The sequence below is a fragment of the Neocloeon triangulifer genome, unplaced genomic scaffold (genome assembly GCF_031216515.1).
Source record: "Neocloeon triangulifer isolate White Clay Creek 2 clone unplaced genomic scaffold, ASM3121651v1 ptg000017l, whole genome shotgun sequence".
Classification (NCBI taxonomy): domain Eukaryota; kingdom Metazoa; phylum Arthropoda; class Insecta; order Ephemeroptera; family Baetidae; genus Neocloeon; species Neocloeon triangulifer.
In genome coordinates, this window is record NW_026775559.1 from 1,399,587 (window position 1) to 1,416,935 (window position 17,349).

The window sequence follows — 17,349 nt, forward strand, 5'->3', positions numbered from 1 at the left end:
CTACTTATACCAACAGTAATGTCTGTAAACAAAAATTAGCTTTATTTGCAGGGGAGCTTAAAAATTTATTGGTCTTTTCTGGATGTAACAGAAATTTTACAAACATACAAACAGTACTTCCACTAGATTGATTTAACGGATGTTTGCATAGATTACTCAAAGGAACATTTTCCACAAATTACTTGGGATTTTTTTTTTCAAATTTCAATAATATTAGGGCGATTAGTTTTTAGTGAGGAATGCGTTGCACTCTCTCAACAGTTCTTGCATATCTTGGAAATTCGCTTTTTTGCAGGCGTCATCAATGAGCAGCCATTCGTACGCCTTGTGTTCGTGGGAAAGTATCACAGGGGTTTCAGGGTTCACCAGTTCGGCGAGAAAGTAGACGGACACTTTAGGTTTCCCTTTGACTTCGTACTAAAATTAAATTACATTAGTTTGGTCTTATAAGCAAAATCAAAAAAATTACTCTTAAGCTCTTGGTGAATTCAAGCATTTTAAGGTCTTTGAAATCGATTCCGGCCTCCTCTTTTGTTTCTCTTTTCGCAGTCTCCAAATTATCTTCACCCTCCTCAACGTGGCCTTCGAGCGAAAATTTAATATCTTAATTTCATGAAAAACATAAAAAAACATTGAACCTTTTGGAGGAGTGAAGTGGAACGGTTCGTAAGAGGCTTGCATCAAGAGGTACTGAATTTGATTAGCCAGTCGTCTGAAGATGACAAAACCGGCAGCACGAATTTCTCCCATTTCGGCTAAAAATCCTACAATTAATTTAAAAACTCAAGAAAATCGGTGGAAAATAATTTCATACGCACCACGGCACCAAAAACTGCGGAGACAACTGACGATTCGCACTGAAATTCGGGCCGACTCGACGAATTTTAGCGAACAAAATAGGATTAAATGAAGAAGGGGGCGTGGCTATTGTTATTGGCGCTCGTCTTTTGTTTGCAGCAGCAATGCGACCTTGGGCCCTTGGGTAATTTTTTTGAGTCGAGGTACGTTACAATCCGTGAATCATTAACGCCGAATCCACTAAAATTAGCATTATCGCATTGATCGCACAGAACTTTTTCGCTTGCACATAGTTCGGCCGACCAGAGCGCGCAGCAGGATGACCGCCAGGGTGAATGACTTCCGCGAGAAGCTGGAGAAAACGCTGAGCGAGGAGGGCCGACCATGGACGCCCATTCTTGGCAAGGCAGAAGAGAAAACCGGCGTTAAGAGAATCTACATCGTCGCGGGTAAGGAATTCGACCCTCGATTGCGAGTGCAATGAGCCAAGAATAATTCCTCCCTGAAGTGGCCGTGGCCAACATCAAGTCGGATCTCAAGAATTTTTCCTCGAAAACAAACTTTCTACAGTCATGGCCGTTATGACCAATTATAACCCTTTAATTACATCCGTGTGGTCATTTTTCGCATTTTTCAAAAAAAAAAATATTTATAGACTTAATTTTTTTTTTAAAAATTTACAACTTCCTTCTGTTAATATTATGTGTTAAGCATTTTGATATTTTTTTTTTATCAAAAAAATTATACATTATTATACATACATAGTTTAATTCCATTGTTGTTAAATGACGGATTTAATGTATTGTTACATTCAAAGTCTAAAGTTTTGATCCATTGTTGGTTCTTGCCTAAAATTTTGTTCAAAAGATTTTTCAAATATTTTTCTAAATGAATAAAACTCAGGAAAAAGTCGCTGAGAGGGGATCATGGCTTGAGGCTGTTCGAGATAAGTGGAACCAGTGTGGTTGGAAAGGCAGTACGATAAGGTTTTATTTGATTAATTTTATTACCTTGTCTGACTAAATTGTGCCGAAATAATTGAAGGAAAATGGTATTTTATGTATTTTTATTTCATAATTTAGGCTATTTACTTATTCTAGATGCATATTAACAAATTTTTATATCTCTTTTAGGTGTGTTTGCTCTCATTGGCCTGTACCTGCTGTTTGGTTATGGAGCACAGCTGCTGTGCAATGTGATCGGCTTTGTCTACCCAGCCATCTGCTCCATCAAGGCCCTTGAGACAAAGAACAAGGAGGACGACACCAAGTGGCTCACTTACTGGGTCGTCTTTGCCGTCTTCTCCATCTTCGAGTTCTTCTCGGATCTGCTCCTCAGCTGGTTCCCCTTCTACTACCTGGCTAAGGTAATTAATTTAAACTTAAATTATTATAATATAATAATTGGATAACAATATTATTATATTTATATATCTTTCATTTCATTCTATACTAAATAATTAGTTTTTTTTAACAAATAATGTTTATCAGATATAATAAAACCACAGAGTCAAACCACAAGCTTATCATCCTTTTGTCAGAAACAAAATATTTTTATGAATGTTATTAAATAATTTTGAATTTTTATTTTAGTGCGTCTTCCTTGCCTGGTGCTTTATTCCCTCTGAATTCAATGGCTCCTTGGTGGTCTACAAGCGCATCATCCGCCCTGTCTTCCTGAAGCACGAGGAGGATGTCAACAATGTGCTCAGCACGGCCACCCAAAAGTTGACCGAGCTTGCTGGAGACGGTAAATTAAAGTTATCTTTTTAAACTTTTTTTTAAAAAAAATAGTCAGCAATTTTTTTATCAACCAGACAAAGATTCTATATTAAAATTCTGGAAAGGTCAAATGTAAAATGAAATTTTACTTTCAGCTGCCAAGTTGGCAACCGATGCCGCCTTCAAGAAATCCGATTAAAGACAAGCACAGTTCAATAAATGCACACAATTTTTAAAGTCAAATTAGACTATTCATGCTAATTAGTTGATGATCTCTTTCATGAGCCATAAAGACCTGTCTCGTTTTTTAACTTTTCATGCGATGGTCACAAAAGACAATGCAGTGACCAATCTGTGCCTCTCCGTCTTCTCATTAAAACTTGTTTGTCTTTATCGTTGAATCCCAAATGCTTTCATTTATTTATACCCGATGAAAACTTGTTTTTATTGTTATATATTATTTATCAAAATTTGTTTTATTCACATATCAATTTAAAAAGGAAATTAATTTAACATATTTGATAGAACAAATGAAATTGTACAAAATAGAAAATACATAGTGATTGAGTTAAATACTTGCTTTTTTAAAACTTGTTTGTGCAAAATATTATATCTGGCAACCAGACTATCTTTTTTTCTGCAATAAGTAAGGAACAAAAGAACGCAGCTAAAACTATAAAGCCTGGGCTCCAATTTCCGCCCAACGACTTCTCACATTTCAAGAGCGGACAGCAAAAGCCGCACATTGTTACAGTTTGTGGCATGTCTCGGCAAGAATCGCACGTCAAGTTTCCCATTTCAAGCACAATGGCCTGCTCGTCAGCAAAGATTTTGAGGAAAATAGCTATTTTATTTCAAAAGTGCTCCGAAAAGAAATCAAATGTCTCACTGAGACTATTGGAAGAGAGCAGTGTTGTGGCAACTTTTATGGAGCAGAAGAAGATTTCTGCACTTATGAACGGGCGGATTACTGACTGCTCGTTTCTCGTCGGCCCTCATGAATTGACCTCGAGAGTAAAAAATAATTTATCCTGAATTTCATATACTTAACTTGCCTAATATTAGCTTCTCCATGCTTTTCAATGCGACTTGATATTAGCAAGTGAAAAATTTGAGGCAATGCTTAATACTTCACATAAAAACCCAATTAGGATAAAAAACCACGACGGACGAATTTTCGCAATGCTTCTCCAGTAAGATTTTAATTTATTTTTTATTCAAAAAAGAAAAAACTTCTACATTTCAAAGAAAAACTCTTATTAGGTTTATTCATATTCATGTGCTGAAAGAAGACATTGAAACTTTAGAGGACGCAATAGCCTTGAGTTTGGCCGCAGATGAGTACCTCGTGGAGCCTTTGCTTAAATTGTGTGCCTCAATTGTCAAGAAAATGATCAACTCCTCAAATGTTTGGCTTGTTTTGGATGCTTTGTCTCATCGCTTTGAATTTCGCTCTGTGTGCATCGAGGTAAAATATCGATATATTATATTATTTTTTCATTACAAAAATTTATATGATTTGATAAAGATCTTAAGTCGAGAAACAACAAGTTGCATTGGGCACCCAGATTTTCTCAAAGTCTCCCAACAAAGTATTGCAATTTTACTGCAGCTTGACAGTTTAAATGTGAATTCCGAAAATGATTTGGTTAACGCTTGCATCAAATGGAGCTCAAGGTACTAACCACTGGTTAATGCCTTATTTAAAATTATTAATAATTTTGTCCCCCTTCACCACACAGCTCTCCTCAAAACCACATCCGGTATCTTCTTCCTTATTTACGACTGCTGACTTTGGACGTGGGTCAGGTTTCGTCGATTTCCAAATTGCTAAACACCAGGGAAAGAGCCGGCTTGGCCCATGCTATTGTTTTTGATGACAAAAGCTTCATGCCGGCGTCACTTTGTCCGAACCCAAAACCCAGGAAGCCGTACAGGCAGCCTCCGAAAGAAGTGAAAAATGTGGGAGTCATTGAAATAGTCCCAAGAGAACTAATGAAAATTGACAAGCAGTGCCCTTTTAAATACGGATTAAACCAAATGGTCGATTTCAGACAGAGGAATGTTATTAAGTTCACAGCGGGACAAAATATGCAACTTGCGTCGCTGGAAATTTTGTCTCACGTCAATCAGGAAAAAGGGTATGGTAAATACAAAATTAAGCTCTTTTCCAGTTTTAATTGTTTTAATAATTTAAATACTTTCAAAATAAGATTTTAATCAGAAAAACCGCTTTCAGAAGCAAAGGAGACCTTCTTGAAAACAATGTCCACATGTTTTTGTCCATCGAGATCACACCGCCACATGGAAAACCAAATATCAAATTTGCCGAGAAAATAACTGAACCAAAATTCGTGTTTAGCCCTTTTATATTTTCATTCAAAAACCCACTTTATTTGACGACAGGGAGCAGAGTGCTTATGTGTTTACTGTATGGGCCTGGTGTGGCGCACAAAAACTTTTTTGCTGACGGAGCGTTATCAGCTAACATGCCTAAAAAGCGGAACATGAAGTGCAAGGGCAGCAGTGACGTAGCTGTTAAGAATTTCCGCGTAGATCACGACATATTTATCCATGAGCCAAAGTACAAAGTTGGCAAGTGGAAACAAGTACCAGAAACGCATCAAATCTGCGTTGTGCAAAACATTGTGTGTAAATTTTTCTAGGATATTTTATTTCTCTATAATAGAACTAGGAAATAGAAAAAATATGTAATTATTATGGATTTACCGGATTTACTACTCTGTTTTGGTTCTAGGCTGAGACAATGATATTTTATTCAATCATATTTGAATCAAACAAAATTTATTCTTTATTATCGCTTCTTACTTTGTAATAAAAATTTATTCGATATGTATCAATATTTTTTTTTATAATACACTTTTATTATTGTCAGGGTTGAAAAGTAATTTCCATAAAATTTCCTCAAAATTATAACATAGCTGGTAAATCATAAAATAAGTATTTTTTTCCTAGCTGCAAGGGCAAGGATTTAGATTTTTGAATTTTTTATTATCTTTATAAGATTTTCAATTAAGAAATTATTGGCGAAATATTGAAATTAAAATACCAAAAATATACATTTCTGATTTTTTTTTACCATTTTTTTTGCCTTTTCTTCTCTTTTTTTCTATCCTATTTACAATTTTAGAATTAACCGAAAATAAGTAATAATAAAAATTTTCAAATATTTCTGAAATGCATGTTCTTCCCGCTGTTTACTTCCTCATTCTATTGGCGCTGAAATTTGAAAATTGGAGCAATCGGATTGGCCGAATGGAGTAAATTTTGCTCTCAGTGCCTCTACTGACCTATCTCGTAAACACGCGATTTTCTCTTGTTTGTTTTCGTTCTCTTCCGACGATTCTCACGTGTGTTTCACGACGTTACAGGCATGCCGCAAATTTGATGTTTCTGCCTTTTAATTAGAAATAATAACCGACGAAATGAAGAAGCTCAGAGTGAAAACCAATACCAAGGGAAAGCGCTGGACCAAAGGTCACAGCTGCGTTTCCAATCCGGAAGCGACCAAGTACAGAGATGCGGCCAAATCCAGGTTCTTCCAGCCCAACTTGGGTAAAAATCTTGGAGCAAAATCTTCCGCCGATTTTCACACCAGAATTTTACACGTTTCAGTCCCTACAAGTTCCAAACCAGGCACGCTCACCTACGATGCACTCAGGAGACACGATGTCATGCAGAGCGGCGCCAAGAGCGGCCCTTCGAGCACAACGGAATCAATGTCTGAAGGAGTTCAGTCGAGCAAAACGTTTGCAAGCGACTGGAGCAACTGTTCCAACAAGTCCTTTGACAGGTTTTTTAAATTTAAGTGTAAATTTTCTTTATATTAAATTTGTTTTAAAAAGTTTCTTGAGAGGATTTCAAGCTTCAAATGAACTACATCAAGAAATGCTGGCAGTTCTGGCTGGAATCACCGAAGTAATCAAAGCCAATGGAGGCTCTGAGACAGCCAATGAGTATTTTGGAGCCTTGGTAAATATTTAACAAATTTAACCGGCTACGACTAAATATTTCTGTTCAGATGACGTCCTTAGACGAGTGCGACAACGAGAACAGTTGTGCAGCAGTTCTGGCTTTAATTGCTCTTGTGATCAAGAAAGTCTCCCCAAATATTATTAAACTGAAGTTTAATGAAATCGCCACTAGTCTTTTCAAGAATCTAGAAAAATTCTCTGGATCTGAAAATGCTATTGTTCTGAAAGCGGTAAAAATGATTGTTAAAAATCTCTTTGATAAACTTGAACATAATTTATTTCCAGCTAATTGTTTGTCTTGGCTCTGTTTTGCGGATGCAAGATCCTTCAGCTTGGAGTGCACCATTAGCTGGTGAAATTTTCAAAGCTCTTCTGGCCTATGTAACTCACTCCATGCCAAAAGTAATAATCAAATTTAATTAAATTTTACAAAAGAAAATTTTGAAATTCCCAAGGTTCGGAAAGTTGCCCAAGCAATCGTTACCAGCGTTTTGAGAGCCTCGGAAAGAAACGATTCCATGCATCCAGCAGCTAGTGTGGCTGGACAGTATTGTCAATCTGTCTTGGACAGCAACGAGTGCCTGTCTGAAATCACAAGGACACTTCACGTTGTCAACTTGCTGCGTACGGTTATCAACCAGCTGCCAGCCCAGCAGGTCAAGGGGATTGTTGAGAAGCTGCTGACCTTGATGACCCTTGGAGATGGTGTGTTGACCAAGTGTTGTCTGCAGACACTGCAAGGTTTGGTCACAGCAAGGCCTTCAACCAAGACTTTACCATCCGACCTCAACGGCAAGCTCATCAACGCCTTGTTTAAGTTTCAACCGTCCAGTAATGACACGGACCTTGTTCTCATGTGGCTCTCTGTTATGCATGAGGCCCTTTCCAATCTTCTAGAGTAAGTATATTTTTTGACAATTCATACAGAAAATAATAGAGCGTAATAAGTTTTATGAAAGTAATAACATCACACGTTTTTCAGGAACAAACCCCAGCTGAGTTTGGAGCAAATTCCCCGATTTTTCAAAGTTTGCACTGATCTCATGTGCCTGGGCAGCGATATTAGTTTAATCGGTGGAACTGCTTTGGCTCTTAAGGTGGTTGTGTTAGAATGCTTAGGACCCAGAGATGCTCCTCTTGATGCAGCATCCACTCAGGCTCACAAGGCTGCTCTTCAGAGCTCGTTGGACTACATGGAGCGCTGCCTGAAGTTCCAACACAAGGCCACGTGGAAGTACGTCGTTCACGTCCTGCAAGCAATTTATCAAGTAACTCAAATTAAGTTAAAAATTTGGTCATTTTTGTTATTCTGATTTTTATGTTTTAAGGTCATTCCTCTTGAGCATGCATCCATGCTGAACAGAACTTTGGCCATTTTGGCTGGGATCAGACAAAATGATGATCAGGTAGATTTGGCTGCAGAAATCGACAAAGCTATTGGAGCTCTTGTGAAAAATCTAGGGCCTGAACTGGTTTTGTGTAAGGTTCCACTTCAGGTTAGTGATACATTTTTAGTAACAAAAAAATGTTAATTCTACAATGTTTTGCATTTGAATTTTAAAGATTTCAGGCTACGAAACTTCATTTGATTTCCCGTCAAGTTGGCTGATTCCTGTGCTGAGGGACAACATTGAAGTCACTACTTTGGCGTTCTTCCACAATGAAATTTTTCCTAAAGCAGTGGCTTGCTAGTGAGTTAACATGATTTGGAAAACTCAGTTTTAATTCAAATATAAATTCGAACAGCAAAAGGTGGAAGGAACTTGAAGGTGCTGGAGATAAAGCTGCAGCCCACATTTTCAATGTCCTATTTGTGCAGTTGTGGTCAATTTTTCCAAGCTGTTGTACCAACCCTTCTGACTTTAAGTACTTTAAGGTAATATATCATGATACTTATTTGGTCATGAATACCAAATAATTTGTAATTTCCTATTCCAGAAAGTAGCTCAACTGCTAGGTAACACTCTGAACGAAAACGAAATCTCTCTCGATGTCATGACTGGTCTACGAAAGTTAATCACAGTCGCACTTGAAGATGGTGACAAAAAGCAGCTTCTTGGCAACTTCAGCAAGAACTACATCCCAATATTGTGCACCATATTTACTGACCTGGCCAGACCCGAAGGCATCAGGTTGGCCAGTCTGGAAACCATCAAGTGCTTTTTAAAAGTATAATTTTTGTACGAAGTAATGGAAAATTAACAGACTGCTTTTTTATAGATATCTGACAGTGAAAAGCATTATTTGTATTTTGACAAGGCAGTTGCTAAGTTGGACACTGAGCTTTTGGCTGCAATGAAAGAAAGTGCCAGTGGACCAGCGGCTCAAACTAAGTCTAAAAAGCAGGCCAAGAAAAGCCGACTGGTTGCAAATAAAGTTCAAGACTCGATCCTACAGTTGCTCAGTGTACTGGTTCCCTACCAAGATGAAACTAGATTGAAGCAAATTGCAAATCTCTGCTCTCACCTTGTCCTCAGTGCTGACCATTCGGAGCAGAAGAGGGCTTATAGGATAATAGAGCAAATTTGCACATCTGAAGATGGAGAGTGTAAAGCTTACCTTCAGAAGAACATGGACAGGCTTGTCCAACTAATATCTGTTGCGGATGAAGTTTGCAAGAATCCTGGAAGAACTGTAAATTTAGTCAATTTGATTTAACGAAAACACTGACAAATAAATTTGTAGGCAAGATGCAGGTGCCTCCTACTCCTTAGTGACCATCTGCAGCCCCACCAAGGTTCTATACTAAGCCAGATGATCACAGAAGGGTTGCTAGGTTGTAGAAACGAAAAACCTAAATGCCGTCAAGTGGCATTTTCCTTGCTTGTTCACTTGGGAAAAGTTCGACAGGTTAGTTTTTGGACAGCTCTAACTAATTTTAGCTGATTATAAAAATTTTTAGCGTTGGACTGGAGAAAACGACAGTGATTCTATTCTGAATTTTGTCAAAAAATTGCTGGATTGCTGCAAAGAGGTGTACGCTGCAGATTCATTGATGATTTCGGCTAGCTTTTTGGCCATTGCCTCTCTTGTCCGTCAACTCAGGGGTCAGTTTGAGAACTCTTTGTTGTGTGTTTTTATAAATGGTAATTTGGAAATTTTAGAAACCGTCCCTATAGAAATTCTGCCTCTTGTGATGCCTGAAATGTGCGCCTTTGCCAGTCAGTCTATTCGAGAAGTGTCAAAAGCTGCGCTGAGTTTCTTCAAATGTGCTCTGACTGTGTTTGACCCTATAAATTTAGGTCCTTTCATTTCCCCAATGGTATGGCTTAACAATTTTTTTTTAAACGGGAATATTTTAAAATTTATGACATAGGTTACAGCAATTTGTGACATGAATGAAGACTGCAAACGTTATCTAAGATTGCCAACGAAAGAAATCTTTGTCAGGATTGCACGCAAGTTTGGAGTTTCAATTTTGAACGAATTGGTACCAGAGGATGATCTGGTTATGACAAAGAGGATCAAGATTATCAAGAATATGAGGAAAGAGTTAGAAAGGAAGGCCAGAGCAAAGAAGGCAAACCAGCAAGACAGCGACGAAGAAGATGACTTGGACACAGAGTTCTCGCTTGGCAGAAAGCCTCAAACGTAATCATTGAGAATTATGTATTAATGGAGTTTTTAATATTGTGTTTTATGTAAAGCATTGAGAGTGTTTTGGCAGATGAGTGTGATTCTGAAGAAGATTATGAGAAAATCATGAACGAGAATAATGAAAAGAAACGGCCGAAGAAGCGACAGAAGCTGGACACTTGGATTCAGGAAAGCGAAGATGCTCTTGATTTTACGGATCCAACATCAATGCAGAGAATTTCTGGTAAAATATTATTATTTTTGTTGACAAAAGTTTTATTTGAAAATTTTGTCAGCTAAGAAACCGGGATATGTCTCTCATGTGGACGCTTCAAAGAAAGATAAAAATAGAGGATTCAAAGTATCATCTGACGGCAGACTGATAATTAATGAGAGTGATGGCGAAGAAGAGGAAGGAATGAACAAGTTTAACCGGAAGCGAAAGAGGCAGGACAATGATAGTGGTAATTTAAAAAAAAATATGTGATAATGTATTTACTAGGCTACACAAATTTCTTTATATGTAGATGACCTTGATGATATGGACGAAGCTGCTTCCCAAGTTGGACCTCGTCCTGGCCGGTATGTGATGGCGCCTCCACATGGAGATGATCTGAGTAGGAGCATGGAAGACCTCAGTTTGCAGCAGCAATACAAACCAGGAGGTAGTGGAATCCATCGGCCAGTGCAAGGGGTGCACAGTGGCACAGAGTACAAGGCTGCAAAGGCTAAAGGAGATGTCAAGAAAAAGGGAAAAGTAGATCCGTATGCTTATATCCCTCTCTCTGGGGCGCTTCTTAACAAAAGGTAACGTATTAAGTTGGAAAAACTACATTTTTTTATTGCAATGCTTTTTGCAGGAAACGTGCTAAGAACGCTGGAAAGATCATTCAACTGGAAAAGGCTGCTTCAAAAGGTGTTGCGAAAGGATTAAAGGCCAAAGCCAAAACCAAGCGCACTACCAATTTCAAAAAGAGCCGGAAATAAAATAAATGTATTCTTTTTTTGCAATAAATTCACACTTTCATTGTCGAGTTAAAATTCAATCTTTTTTTATTGAAAAGATTTTTTCTTTCCTAATTATCTAGTGCAGATTACAAAAAATAAAATAACTTCTATGATGGGATTTACTATCAAGTAAACAGATTAAATTTCCTTTACGATTCCAGCGAAATTGGTTTATTTTTTCCTGTGATCTGCATCGACAGTTCATAATAGATTTAAAGTACATAGGATTTAATTTAGCATTCAATCCCTTCCTCGAAGGTTCATCGCCAATGATCAAAACAAATTAAAGCAACATGTATCAGAGTCGACGATTCAAGGTTCATAAACGTCCAGCTTTACTTCTTGTACTCCTCGATTTTAGCCAACAACTCGTCGGCATCTTCCCCCCCTTTCACGCGAATCATCACTATGCTTGGCTCTGTGCAATCTGGTGTTGGAACGCAAGGCATCTGAACGTTGTTCTTCCCAACTCTTTTTGGGGCCAAGCTTGAGGTAAGCAAGACGTTGATCAGAATTTGGCCTGTGGCACCAGCAGAACGAATCAATAACTGAGCCTTGCTGTCGGGGTCTTTCTTCTTTATAAAAAGTTGTCCCAAGCCTCTCTCCTTATACTCCTTGTCTTTTAGGACAAAAACTTTGCACCTGGACATTTTTTATTTAAAAATTTGAATAACATGTGGATAAAGTAGGTATTACTTGATTTCATAAACAGCATCATCTTCCTTGAAAGTGTTGAACTCCACCTTGGGTGGCTCCTCCGACTCATCGCCTCCCTCCTCAGCATTTTCACCCTCAGCGGCTTCCGTCTTCTTGGCCAGTGCACCAAATGAAAAACTAGATTATCAAAGGATTAAAACTCAATTTAAGATAAACATTTGTTGAAACTTACCCTGAATTTCCAAAAGAAAATCCAGCCGAAGTAGGTTGCCCAGAGGGCTTATTAGCAATGCTCCCAAACCCAAAGGTGGCGCCGCTAGGAGTGCTGCTACCAAATGGGCTGGGGTTAGACCCAAACAAACTTGTGGCTGTGGTAGCAGTATTTCCAAACACAAAAGATGTCGCAGATGCAGTGGTAGTCGAGGGTTTGGCTGAACAGAAGGAAAAAGTTGACGCGGAGCTGATAGAGCCAAAAATGGATTGTGCGGTGGTTGTAGGTGTTGGACTGGTGCTGTCTCTCCTTTAGGTGCGTCTTTTTCTGCAGAATCTTCCTCGCAAGACTTGTCTATTTCAGCTTTTTCAGAGTCAGCAGCCGCAGTGACTCCAACCTCAGGAGAAGTGGATTCCTCAGACTTGGGAGTTTCGTCCTTAGTCTCGGTAATTTTCTCTTGACTTGAGCTTTCTTTTTCACTATTCTGCTCCATTGGGGTTGATGAATCTGTAATCATATAATTATAAAATATTTAATTTTTTTGTTAAATGCATTGTTCTTAATTTATAAATGCAAAAAATTTGAAACTTGACTTATTGAGTACAAAATAACTTAAGCAACCTGTGTTTTCGCCATCGGATGTGATTAGGGGTTTCTTCTTCTCAATATTGGCAAGATGTCTTTCGTAGTCCCTGAACACAGGAGTCATGATGCAGTAGGGATTGCTCTGGACATGTTTTGCTATCCACGCTGAAACAGACACGTTGAGGCTCTTCAGCTGGTGGTAATACTCTTTAGAGCTGAGCAGAGCCTCGGCATTGTCACTTTTCTTCTCCTGGCCATTTGTTTTGGGAGTTTCTGCAGACTTGCTGCTGACAATGAAGTTGAAGTTGGGCTTGTTTGGTGTTGAACTTGAACCACCAAAAGCGGTGAAACCTCCGAACGGAGTTTTCTGCAATAAAACGGGTTATTTTCCACTGCAAGTTGAGGAGTCATTGAAGATTACATACCACAGCACCATCAGCCGAGGGCATGGACTTTCTTTTAGCCTGCAAAATCTTTCTCGTATGAATGACATCGGTGCTCGCTTGTTTGAACTCGCCAGCAACTTCTTTGTCCTCCTCCTCTTGGTCCCAGTTGTCGTGGTTTAGTTCTGACGTCGGCCCCCTTTTGGACATTGTGCTTGGCCTGAAAATTCCGGTTTAAGTACAAAAATTCCAAATCAACGGCTCCTTCCCGCCAATGCAGTTTTATGACAAAATGAGCACGATAAAATTGAAAACTCCGCAGAATTTACCTTGAATCAACCTTGGCCGCTAGATTTCCTTGATGTTATTTGTTGATTTCACAAAATTAAGCTCGTTTGTAGCAGAGAAAGATGAAAATTCACAAACTTTTTCCAATTTGTTTGACGGGACCGTGCACACAACAATGTGGACACGAAAAGCCGAAGGCGAAGGGAATGTTGACTGGAGTGTTCAAGAAGAAGAAGAATATCTGTAAATTATATTAATAGGTTTTCTACTTTTAACCTGCTTTTAACAAGAAATGTTCAATAAATATTTTTTTAGAAATCAATTAATTCAAAGTAAAAACTGGAAAATGCTAATTAATTGAAATATTTTTCAGCTATTTAAAAATGTATCGACAACTATGGTTAACTCCTTAAGTACACCCTACCAATGGACCAATCGGTGAGGTTTTTCTTCTTCGCCAATAGATGGCTAAAAAAGCGCCCGCCTTTGATTCTTTTAGTTTACTTTTTCGAAAGCAGCTAGGTGATGGCGCTGGCGTCGCTATTATCAAGCGCTCCTTCGGTGTCTAAGATTTCATGCATTTCCAGCAGCACTGAATTTTGTGATTATTTTCAAAAAATTATTTCGTCCACCTAGACCGAATGGCGCAGACCAAAAGTGTAGAAGCGGAGATGTTGCACATCCAAAAGCAACTCAGGCTAGCCATTTGCGACCATCAGGTAAATTTGAACCCGAATTTTCGGAAAATCCAGCTCGACCTCTGCTCTCGACTACGATTTTCTCGCAGCTCGTCAACCCCTGGCAATGAGTTGTTATTTTCGACATTGATTTTTTCCCTAATTCGACCTGTAACCCTTTCGAAATGTTATCAAGAACGATTCCTTGAATGTTGAACTTTGCAATGTGCAATTTTCGCAGCTCCCCATTCATTTTGGTTCAAACGCCTCCGACTTAGCTAATATGCCAGACGGGTTTATTTTATTTTCATGGTCACTCGATCTAGCTCTCGCGGTGTGTACGTGCGTGTGCTTTTGTCAAAATAAAATGCCTGTATCTAGACTTTTTTATTTCAATCGAATCATTTCGTTCCCAACGAATCTGCAGGATTTTTTACTCACAATAAAAAGATTAGTTCGATAATTTAACACCACTTGTTTGCCAATCGTGTTGCAGGTTTTGCAGTTCAAGCTGAAAAACAACTGTGAGGTGAGTAATGATATTGAGAGGAAAAATTTGCAGTTTAACAATATTTTTATTGAGTTCATCGACATATTTAATATTTAGAATTTTTTTTATTAAAATAAAGCTGAGCATAAAATTTTATTTTTAGGAAAGAATTAAGTAAATATATAAATAAATAATTTTAAATGGCGCTGGATTTTTAATTAAGAATATAATAATAAAATTCTTTATCTTCCGCGTCACAATTTTTTAACTGTTAATGAACTTATCTTTTTGATCTCTATGTTATAAGTACTTTGAACTTCACACTGAAAAAATTCTGCAACCAAAAAACCATTTATAATTTCAGAATGCCGAGGTCAAAAAGGAGCTTAGTGATCTCCAGCGTTACATTGCAACCCTCGGCGCGAGTCAGGTAATTATAATGTCATCTAAAATTAATTTTTTTTCTGATTTATTTATAAAATAAATTTTAAATCATCTCCCTTTTCCCAATTATCTAGATAGAATAATGCAAATTTTTTTTTTTCATAATCAAACTTTCAAATTTTGTCAAATATGGGCGGCAGCAAACAAGTGGACTTTCACTTGGGTTTTTATTCATTTGTTATTTCTTTTAACTTTTATAATATTTTAAAGAAAAGCTCTTGTTGGTTTTCTTTTGCATTTGAAAAAGGATAATGTCGAGTAACGGAACTATTAGCACTTTTCTAAATCGTAGATTATTTTATTGACATAAACGTCTAATCACTGCCCTTGACGTAGCTGCTGCTACACGAGGGAACGGGGGAAGGAGGTGTGTCCTGTTGCACACACTAGGCTTTCCCCTTACAACTTTTCCAACTATCTATTTTTCCTAAATCAATAAAATAAACTCAATTAAAATATTGCTTAAAAGTAAAATTGATGCAGAATAATAATTAACAAATCAGTTAATTTTTATTTTATAAAATTAGAGCTTGAAAAAAATAAAAAGAGTAATCAAAATAGCAACAAAAAGATTTGTGAGACACAAATTTAATAAAGTTTTTTTCAATGGTCGGTTCCAACAAAATAAATAATTAAATTGATGATCGGCTTTGTTTGTTGTGGATAATCAACACTCTATTTTGTTCTGAAAGTAAATTTGAAAAAGATTTTGAATTTGAATTTTTTAAATTAATTCGCTGCAAATTTGTGATTTTAGCGCCGGCTGATGAAGATCATGAGGATGAAACATTCAATCAGAAACAAAAACGAGGCAGTGCCTGAAAAGAAGCAATGCTTGGAGGATAAGGCTGAAAATTCTGAAAACCAATCAGAATGCAAAAACCAAGAAATGGAAACGGAAACGGCTGTTGTTCCCAAGCAGGATTATGAGGAAAAAGTAGTGAGGTAATTGAAAATAATAAAATTGTTAAGCCAAATTAATAAAAGCTCAAATTTCAACAGCCTGGAACAAATGAAAATTGATTACGACCTGGACTTGCAGAACTTAGCACATTCGATCGATAGGAAATTTGGAATTCCTCTCGAAATTAGGAAATTGGATGAAAAAGAGAATTTTCTGGCTTGCCTAGGTTAGATTTATTCAATACGGCGTAGATTTTTTATTGATTCTGATTAATTCAAATTTTAGAGCTTGTTTCTTTGGACCGAGCAAAGGAAATAGGTGACGTTGTGCAAAAGTACAAAGCTGACTATGCCCTTAAGAACCCACTACTTGAGATTCCTAAAGCTGATCCTTCCCAGGTTTGATCTAAATTCTCAATTAATCAATTGAAATTACATTAAGGTTTTAAGCAATATTAAAGCCATTTATGTAGCTGTTTAAAAAAAAATGAGCTTTTTCTAATTACATATTAAATGTTAATAAAATTACAATTCTTTATAATTTTTCAGCGGCGACGCAACGAAACATATTTGAGCTGTGTGCCAAAAACTAGAAAGAGGATAATTAAGGAACGAGAGCCTTCCAGTGAACGAGAGAGCAAAGTTGCTGACGATGCTACCCACGAAGGGGCAAGTTCCGAAGACTTGCCCGAAGGTCCAGACCAACCATTCAATGAACACCAATTTTCCCAAGAGTCTGCTGCCTCTACTCATGAAAGTACGTGTAATCAATTATAAATCATCTTATCCTTAGATTATATTTTTTCCAAAATTGCAGGCGAAGATTGCAAGTCATGAGTGCTGCCACTTTAGATGTAAGGTTAAGTTTTTTAGTATTCAAATCAATTCTAATCTTGCGCACTGTTCTGATTAAAAAATGATCCTAAGCTCATGTTGTTAAGAATTACGAAGAAAATAAGCTTGTTTTCTATTTGGTATTAGTTTGCAGCACATTTTCATGCTTTTCCCATTTCAAACTAGTTTGTAAGAAATAATAGACGAGAACCCTCAAATCACTGCATTTTTAGTTACGTTCATTATTAGATAAGTTTTGCTGCAGCTAAATACTTGTGATAAAAGGTCTTTTATAGCAAAAGACAAATTCTTTTATTGAATTCAGTAATAAAAGCACATTCATGTTCTCTTGTTATGTGCTTCATTTATACATGTAAGTTTTTGTGAATATTCTGCTCAACATGTAATTTGTATATCAGTAAAAATAAAAAATTTACGGTCTCAACTAACATCATGCTTCAGGTCTCTTTAATTAATTCCTCACTATAATCATAAAGAGGAAATATTGGTGAGTTTATTTAATATTATTTTACATTTTTTAATTTTTAATACACCAGCTCAATTTTTTTTCAAACTCATTACCACATTGTAACATGTGGTTTTGAATAATGACGAAACACACTTGCAGACAACATAAGAACTATGAAGAAACAAAAATAATTATTCGAAAGAACACACATTTTGACAAGTTGACCAAATTTTAGCAAGGCACGTGCTGCGTTCGCGCTACATTTTGAATTCTCGAGCGGCGGGAACATGAACCATTTTTAATCACATGG

The 17,349-nt window shown here is 37.2% G+C and overlaps 6 protein-coding genes across 10 annotated transcripts; 4 read left to right on the top strand and 2 right to left on the bottom strand.

Annotated features, from left to right (window-relative positions):
* Positions 1-29: 29 nt before the first annotated feature.
* On the bottom strand, positions 30-1,234 carry LOC132203441 (bis(5'-nucleosyl)-tetraphosphatase [asymmetrical]). Of its 2 annotated transcripts, none has more exons than XM_059631243.1 (4): positions 819-1,234; positions 639-755; positions 470-582; positions 30-417 (listed from the first exon to the last, which is right to left on the bottom strand). In XM_059631243.1, the coding sequence occupies exons 2-4, from the start codon at positions 748-750 to the stop codon at positions 223-225; spliced, it is 420 nt and encodes a 139-aa protein (XP_059487226.1). In that variant the 5' UTR covers positions 751-755; positions 819-1,234; the 3' UTR covers positions 30-222. The 2 variants fall into 2 exon arrangements, with proteins under 2 accessions (XP_059487226.1, XP_059487224.1); XM_059631241.1 differs by having other exon boundaries at positions 639-764; positions 819-1,233.
* Positions 932-2,920, top strand: LOC132203440 (receptor expression-enhancing protein 5). 3 transcript variants are annotated; one of them, XM_059631240.1, is made up of 5 exons: positions 932-1,001; positions 1,092-1,247; positions 1,932-2,164; positions 2,391-2,547; positions 2,675-2,920. In XM_059631240.1, the coding sequence occupies exons 2-5, from the start codon at positions 1,118-1,120 to the stop codon at positions 2,716-2,718; spliced, it is 564 nt and encodes a 187-aa protein (XP_059487223.1). In that variant the 5' UTR covers positions 932-1,001; positions 1,092-1,117; the 3' UTR covers positions 2,719-2,920. The 3 variants fall into 3 exon arrangements, with proteins under 3 accessions (XP_059487223.1, XP_059487222.1, XP_059487221.1); XM_059631239.1 differs by having other exon boundaries at positions 946-1,001; positions 1,071-1,247; XM_059631238.1 differs by lacking the exon at positions 932-1,001 and having other exon boundaries at positions 1,014-1,247.
* Positions 2,921-3,060: 140 nt separating this feature from the next.
* LOC132203438 (uncharacterized) lies at positions 3,061-5,588 on the top strand. 2 transcript variants are annotated; one of them, XM_059631237.1, is made up of 7 exons: positions 3,061-3,533; positions 3,585-3,712; positions 3,783-3,987; positions 4,048-4,196; positions 4,262-4,481; positions 4,533-4,660; positions 4,759-5,588. In XM_059631237.1, exons 1-7 carry the CDS (start codon positions 3,282-3,284, stop codon positions 5,183-5,185), a joined length of 1,509 nt encoding a protein of 502 aa, XP_059487220.1. In that variant the 5' UTR covers positions 3,061-3,281; the 3' UTR covers positions 5,186-5,588. The 2 variants fall into 2 exon arrangements, with proteins under 2 accessions (XP_059487220.1, XP_059487219.1); XM_059631236.1 differs by having other exon boundaries at positions 4,262-4,660.
* Positions 5,589-5,872: 284 nt separating this feature from the next.
* LOC132203270 (RRP12-like protein) lies at positions 5,873-11,125 on the top strand. Its single transcript, XM_059630922.1, has 20 exons — positions 5,873-6,095; positions 6,156-6,333; positions 6,386-6,512; positions 6,562-6,744; positions 6,800-6,916; positions 6,970-7,412; positions 7,497-7,782; positions 7,843-8,010; positions 8,078-8,205; positions 8,261-8,390; positions 8,453-8,683; positions 8,735-9,148; positions 9,200-9,364; positions 9,417-9,561; positions 9,619-9,776; positions 9,831-10,105; positions 10,162-10,334; positions 10,387-10,554; positions 10,618-10,897; positions 10,951-11,125. Exons 1-20 carry the CDS (start codon positions 5,966-5,968, stop codon positions 11,075-11,077), a joined length of 4,026 nt encoding a protein of 1,341 aa, XP_059486905.1. The 5' UTR covers positions 5,873-5,965; the 3' UTR covers positions 11,078-11,125.
* Positions 11,126-11,241: 116 nt separating this feature from the next.
* Positions 11,242-13,432, bottom strand: LOC132203271 (nuclear pore complex protein Nup50). Its single transcript, XM_059630923.1, is given in 7 exon segments — positions 11,242-11,740; positions 11,795-11,932; positions 11,988-12,190; positions 12,193-12,473; positions 12,588-12,918; positions 12,977-13,154; positions 13,264-13,432. Coding segments are annotated over 6 exon segments (1,428 nt in total). The 5' UTR covers positions 13,145-13,154; positions 13,264-13,432; the 3' UTR covers positions 11,242-11,433.
* A 332-nt stretch (positions 13,433-13,764) lies between these two features.
* LOC132203267 (uncharacterized) lies at positions 13,765-17,019 on the top strand. Its single transcript, XM_059630918.1, has 8 exons — positions 13,765-13,941; positions 14,396-14,428; positions 14,754-14,819; positions 15,591-15,778; positions 15,836-15,963; positions 16,023-16,135; positions 16,286-16,493; positions 16,554-17,019. The coding sequence occupies exons 1-8, from the start codon at positions 13,864-13,866 to the stop codon at positions 16,571-16,573; spliced, it is 834 nt and encodes a 277-aa protein (XP_059486901.1). The 5' UTR covers positions 13,765-13,863; the 3' UTR covers positions 16,574-17,019.
* The last annotated feature ends 330 nt before the right edge of the window (positions 17,020-17,349 follow it).

Coding starts and splice junctions, on each gene's coding strand:
- LOC132203441 (XM_059631243.1), bottom strand. CDS start 750: ATGGGAGAAATTCGTGCTGCCGGTTTTGTCATCTTCAGACGACTGGCT. Junction 583..638: donor CCACTTCACTCCTCCAAAAG/GTTCAATGTTTT, acceptor TTTCGCTCGAAG/GCCACGTTGAGGAGGGTGAA. Junction 418..469: donor AATTCACCAAGAGCTTAAGA/GTAATTTTTTTG, acceptor ATTTAATTTTAG/TACGAAGTCAAAGGGAAACC.
- LOC132203440 (XM_059631240.1), top strand. CDS start 1,118: ATGACCGCCAGGGTGAATGACTTCCGCGAGAAGCTGGAGAAAACGCTG. Junction 2,165..2,390: donor CCTTCTACTACCTGGCTAAG/GTAATTAATTTA, acceptor TTTTTATTTTAG/TGCGTCTTCCTTGCCTGGTG. Junction 2,548..2,674: donor GACCGAGCTTGCTGGAGACG/GTAAATTAAAGT, acceptor TTTTACTTTCAG/CTGCCAAGTTGGCAACCGAT.
- LOC132203438 (XM_059631236.1), top strand. CDS start 3,282: ATGTCTCGGCAAGAATCGCACGTCAAGTTTCCCATTTCAAGCACAATG. Junction 3,713..3,782: donor ATTTTCGCAATGCTTCTCCA/GTAAGATTTTAA, acceptor AACTCTTATTAG/GTTTATTCATATTCATGTGC. Junction 4,197..4,261: donor TGCATCAAATGGAGCTCAAG/GTACTAACCACT, acceptor TTCACCACACAG/CTCTCCTCAAAACCACATCC.
- LOC132203270 (XM_059630922.1), top strand. CDS start 5,966: ATGAAGAAGCTCAGAGTGAAAACCAATACCAAGGGAAAGCGCTGGACC. Junction 6,745..6,799: donor ATGCTATTGTTCTGAAAGCG/GTAAAAATGATT, acceptor ATTTATTTCCAG/CTAATTGTTTGTCTTGGCTC. Junction 9,777..9,830: donor GTCCTTTCATTTCCCCAATG/GTATGGCTTAAC, acceptor TTTATGACATAG/GTTACAGCAATTTGTGACAT.
- LOC132203267 (XM_059630918.1), top strand. CDS start 13,864: ATGGCGCAGACCAAAAGTGTAGAAGCGGAGATGTTGCACATCCAAAAG. Junction 13,942..14,395: donor TAGCCATTTGCGACCATCAG/GTAAATTTGAAC, acceptor ATCGTGTTGCAG/GTTTTGCAGTTCAAGCTGAA. Junction 15,964..16,022: donor GAATTTTCTGGCTTGCCTAG/GTTAGATTTATT, acceptor TTCAAATTTTAG/AGCTTGTTTCTTTGGACCGA.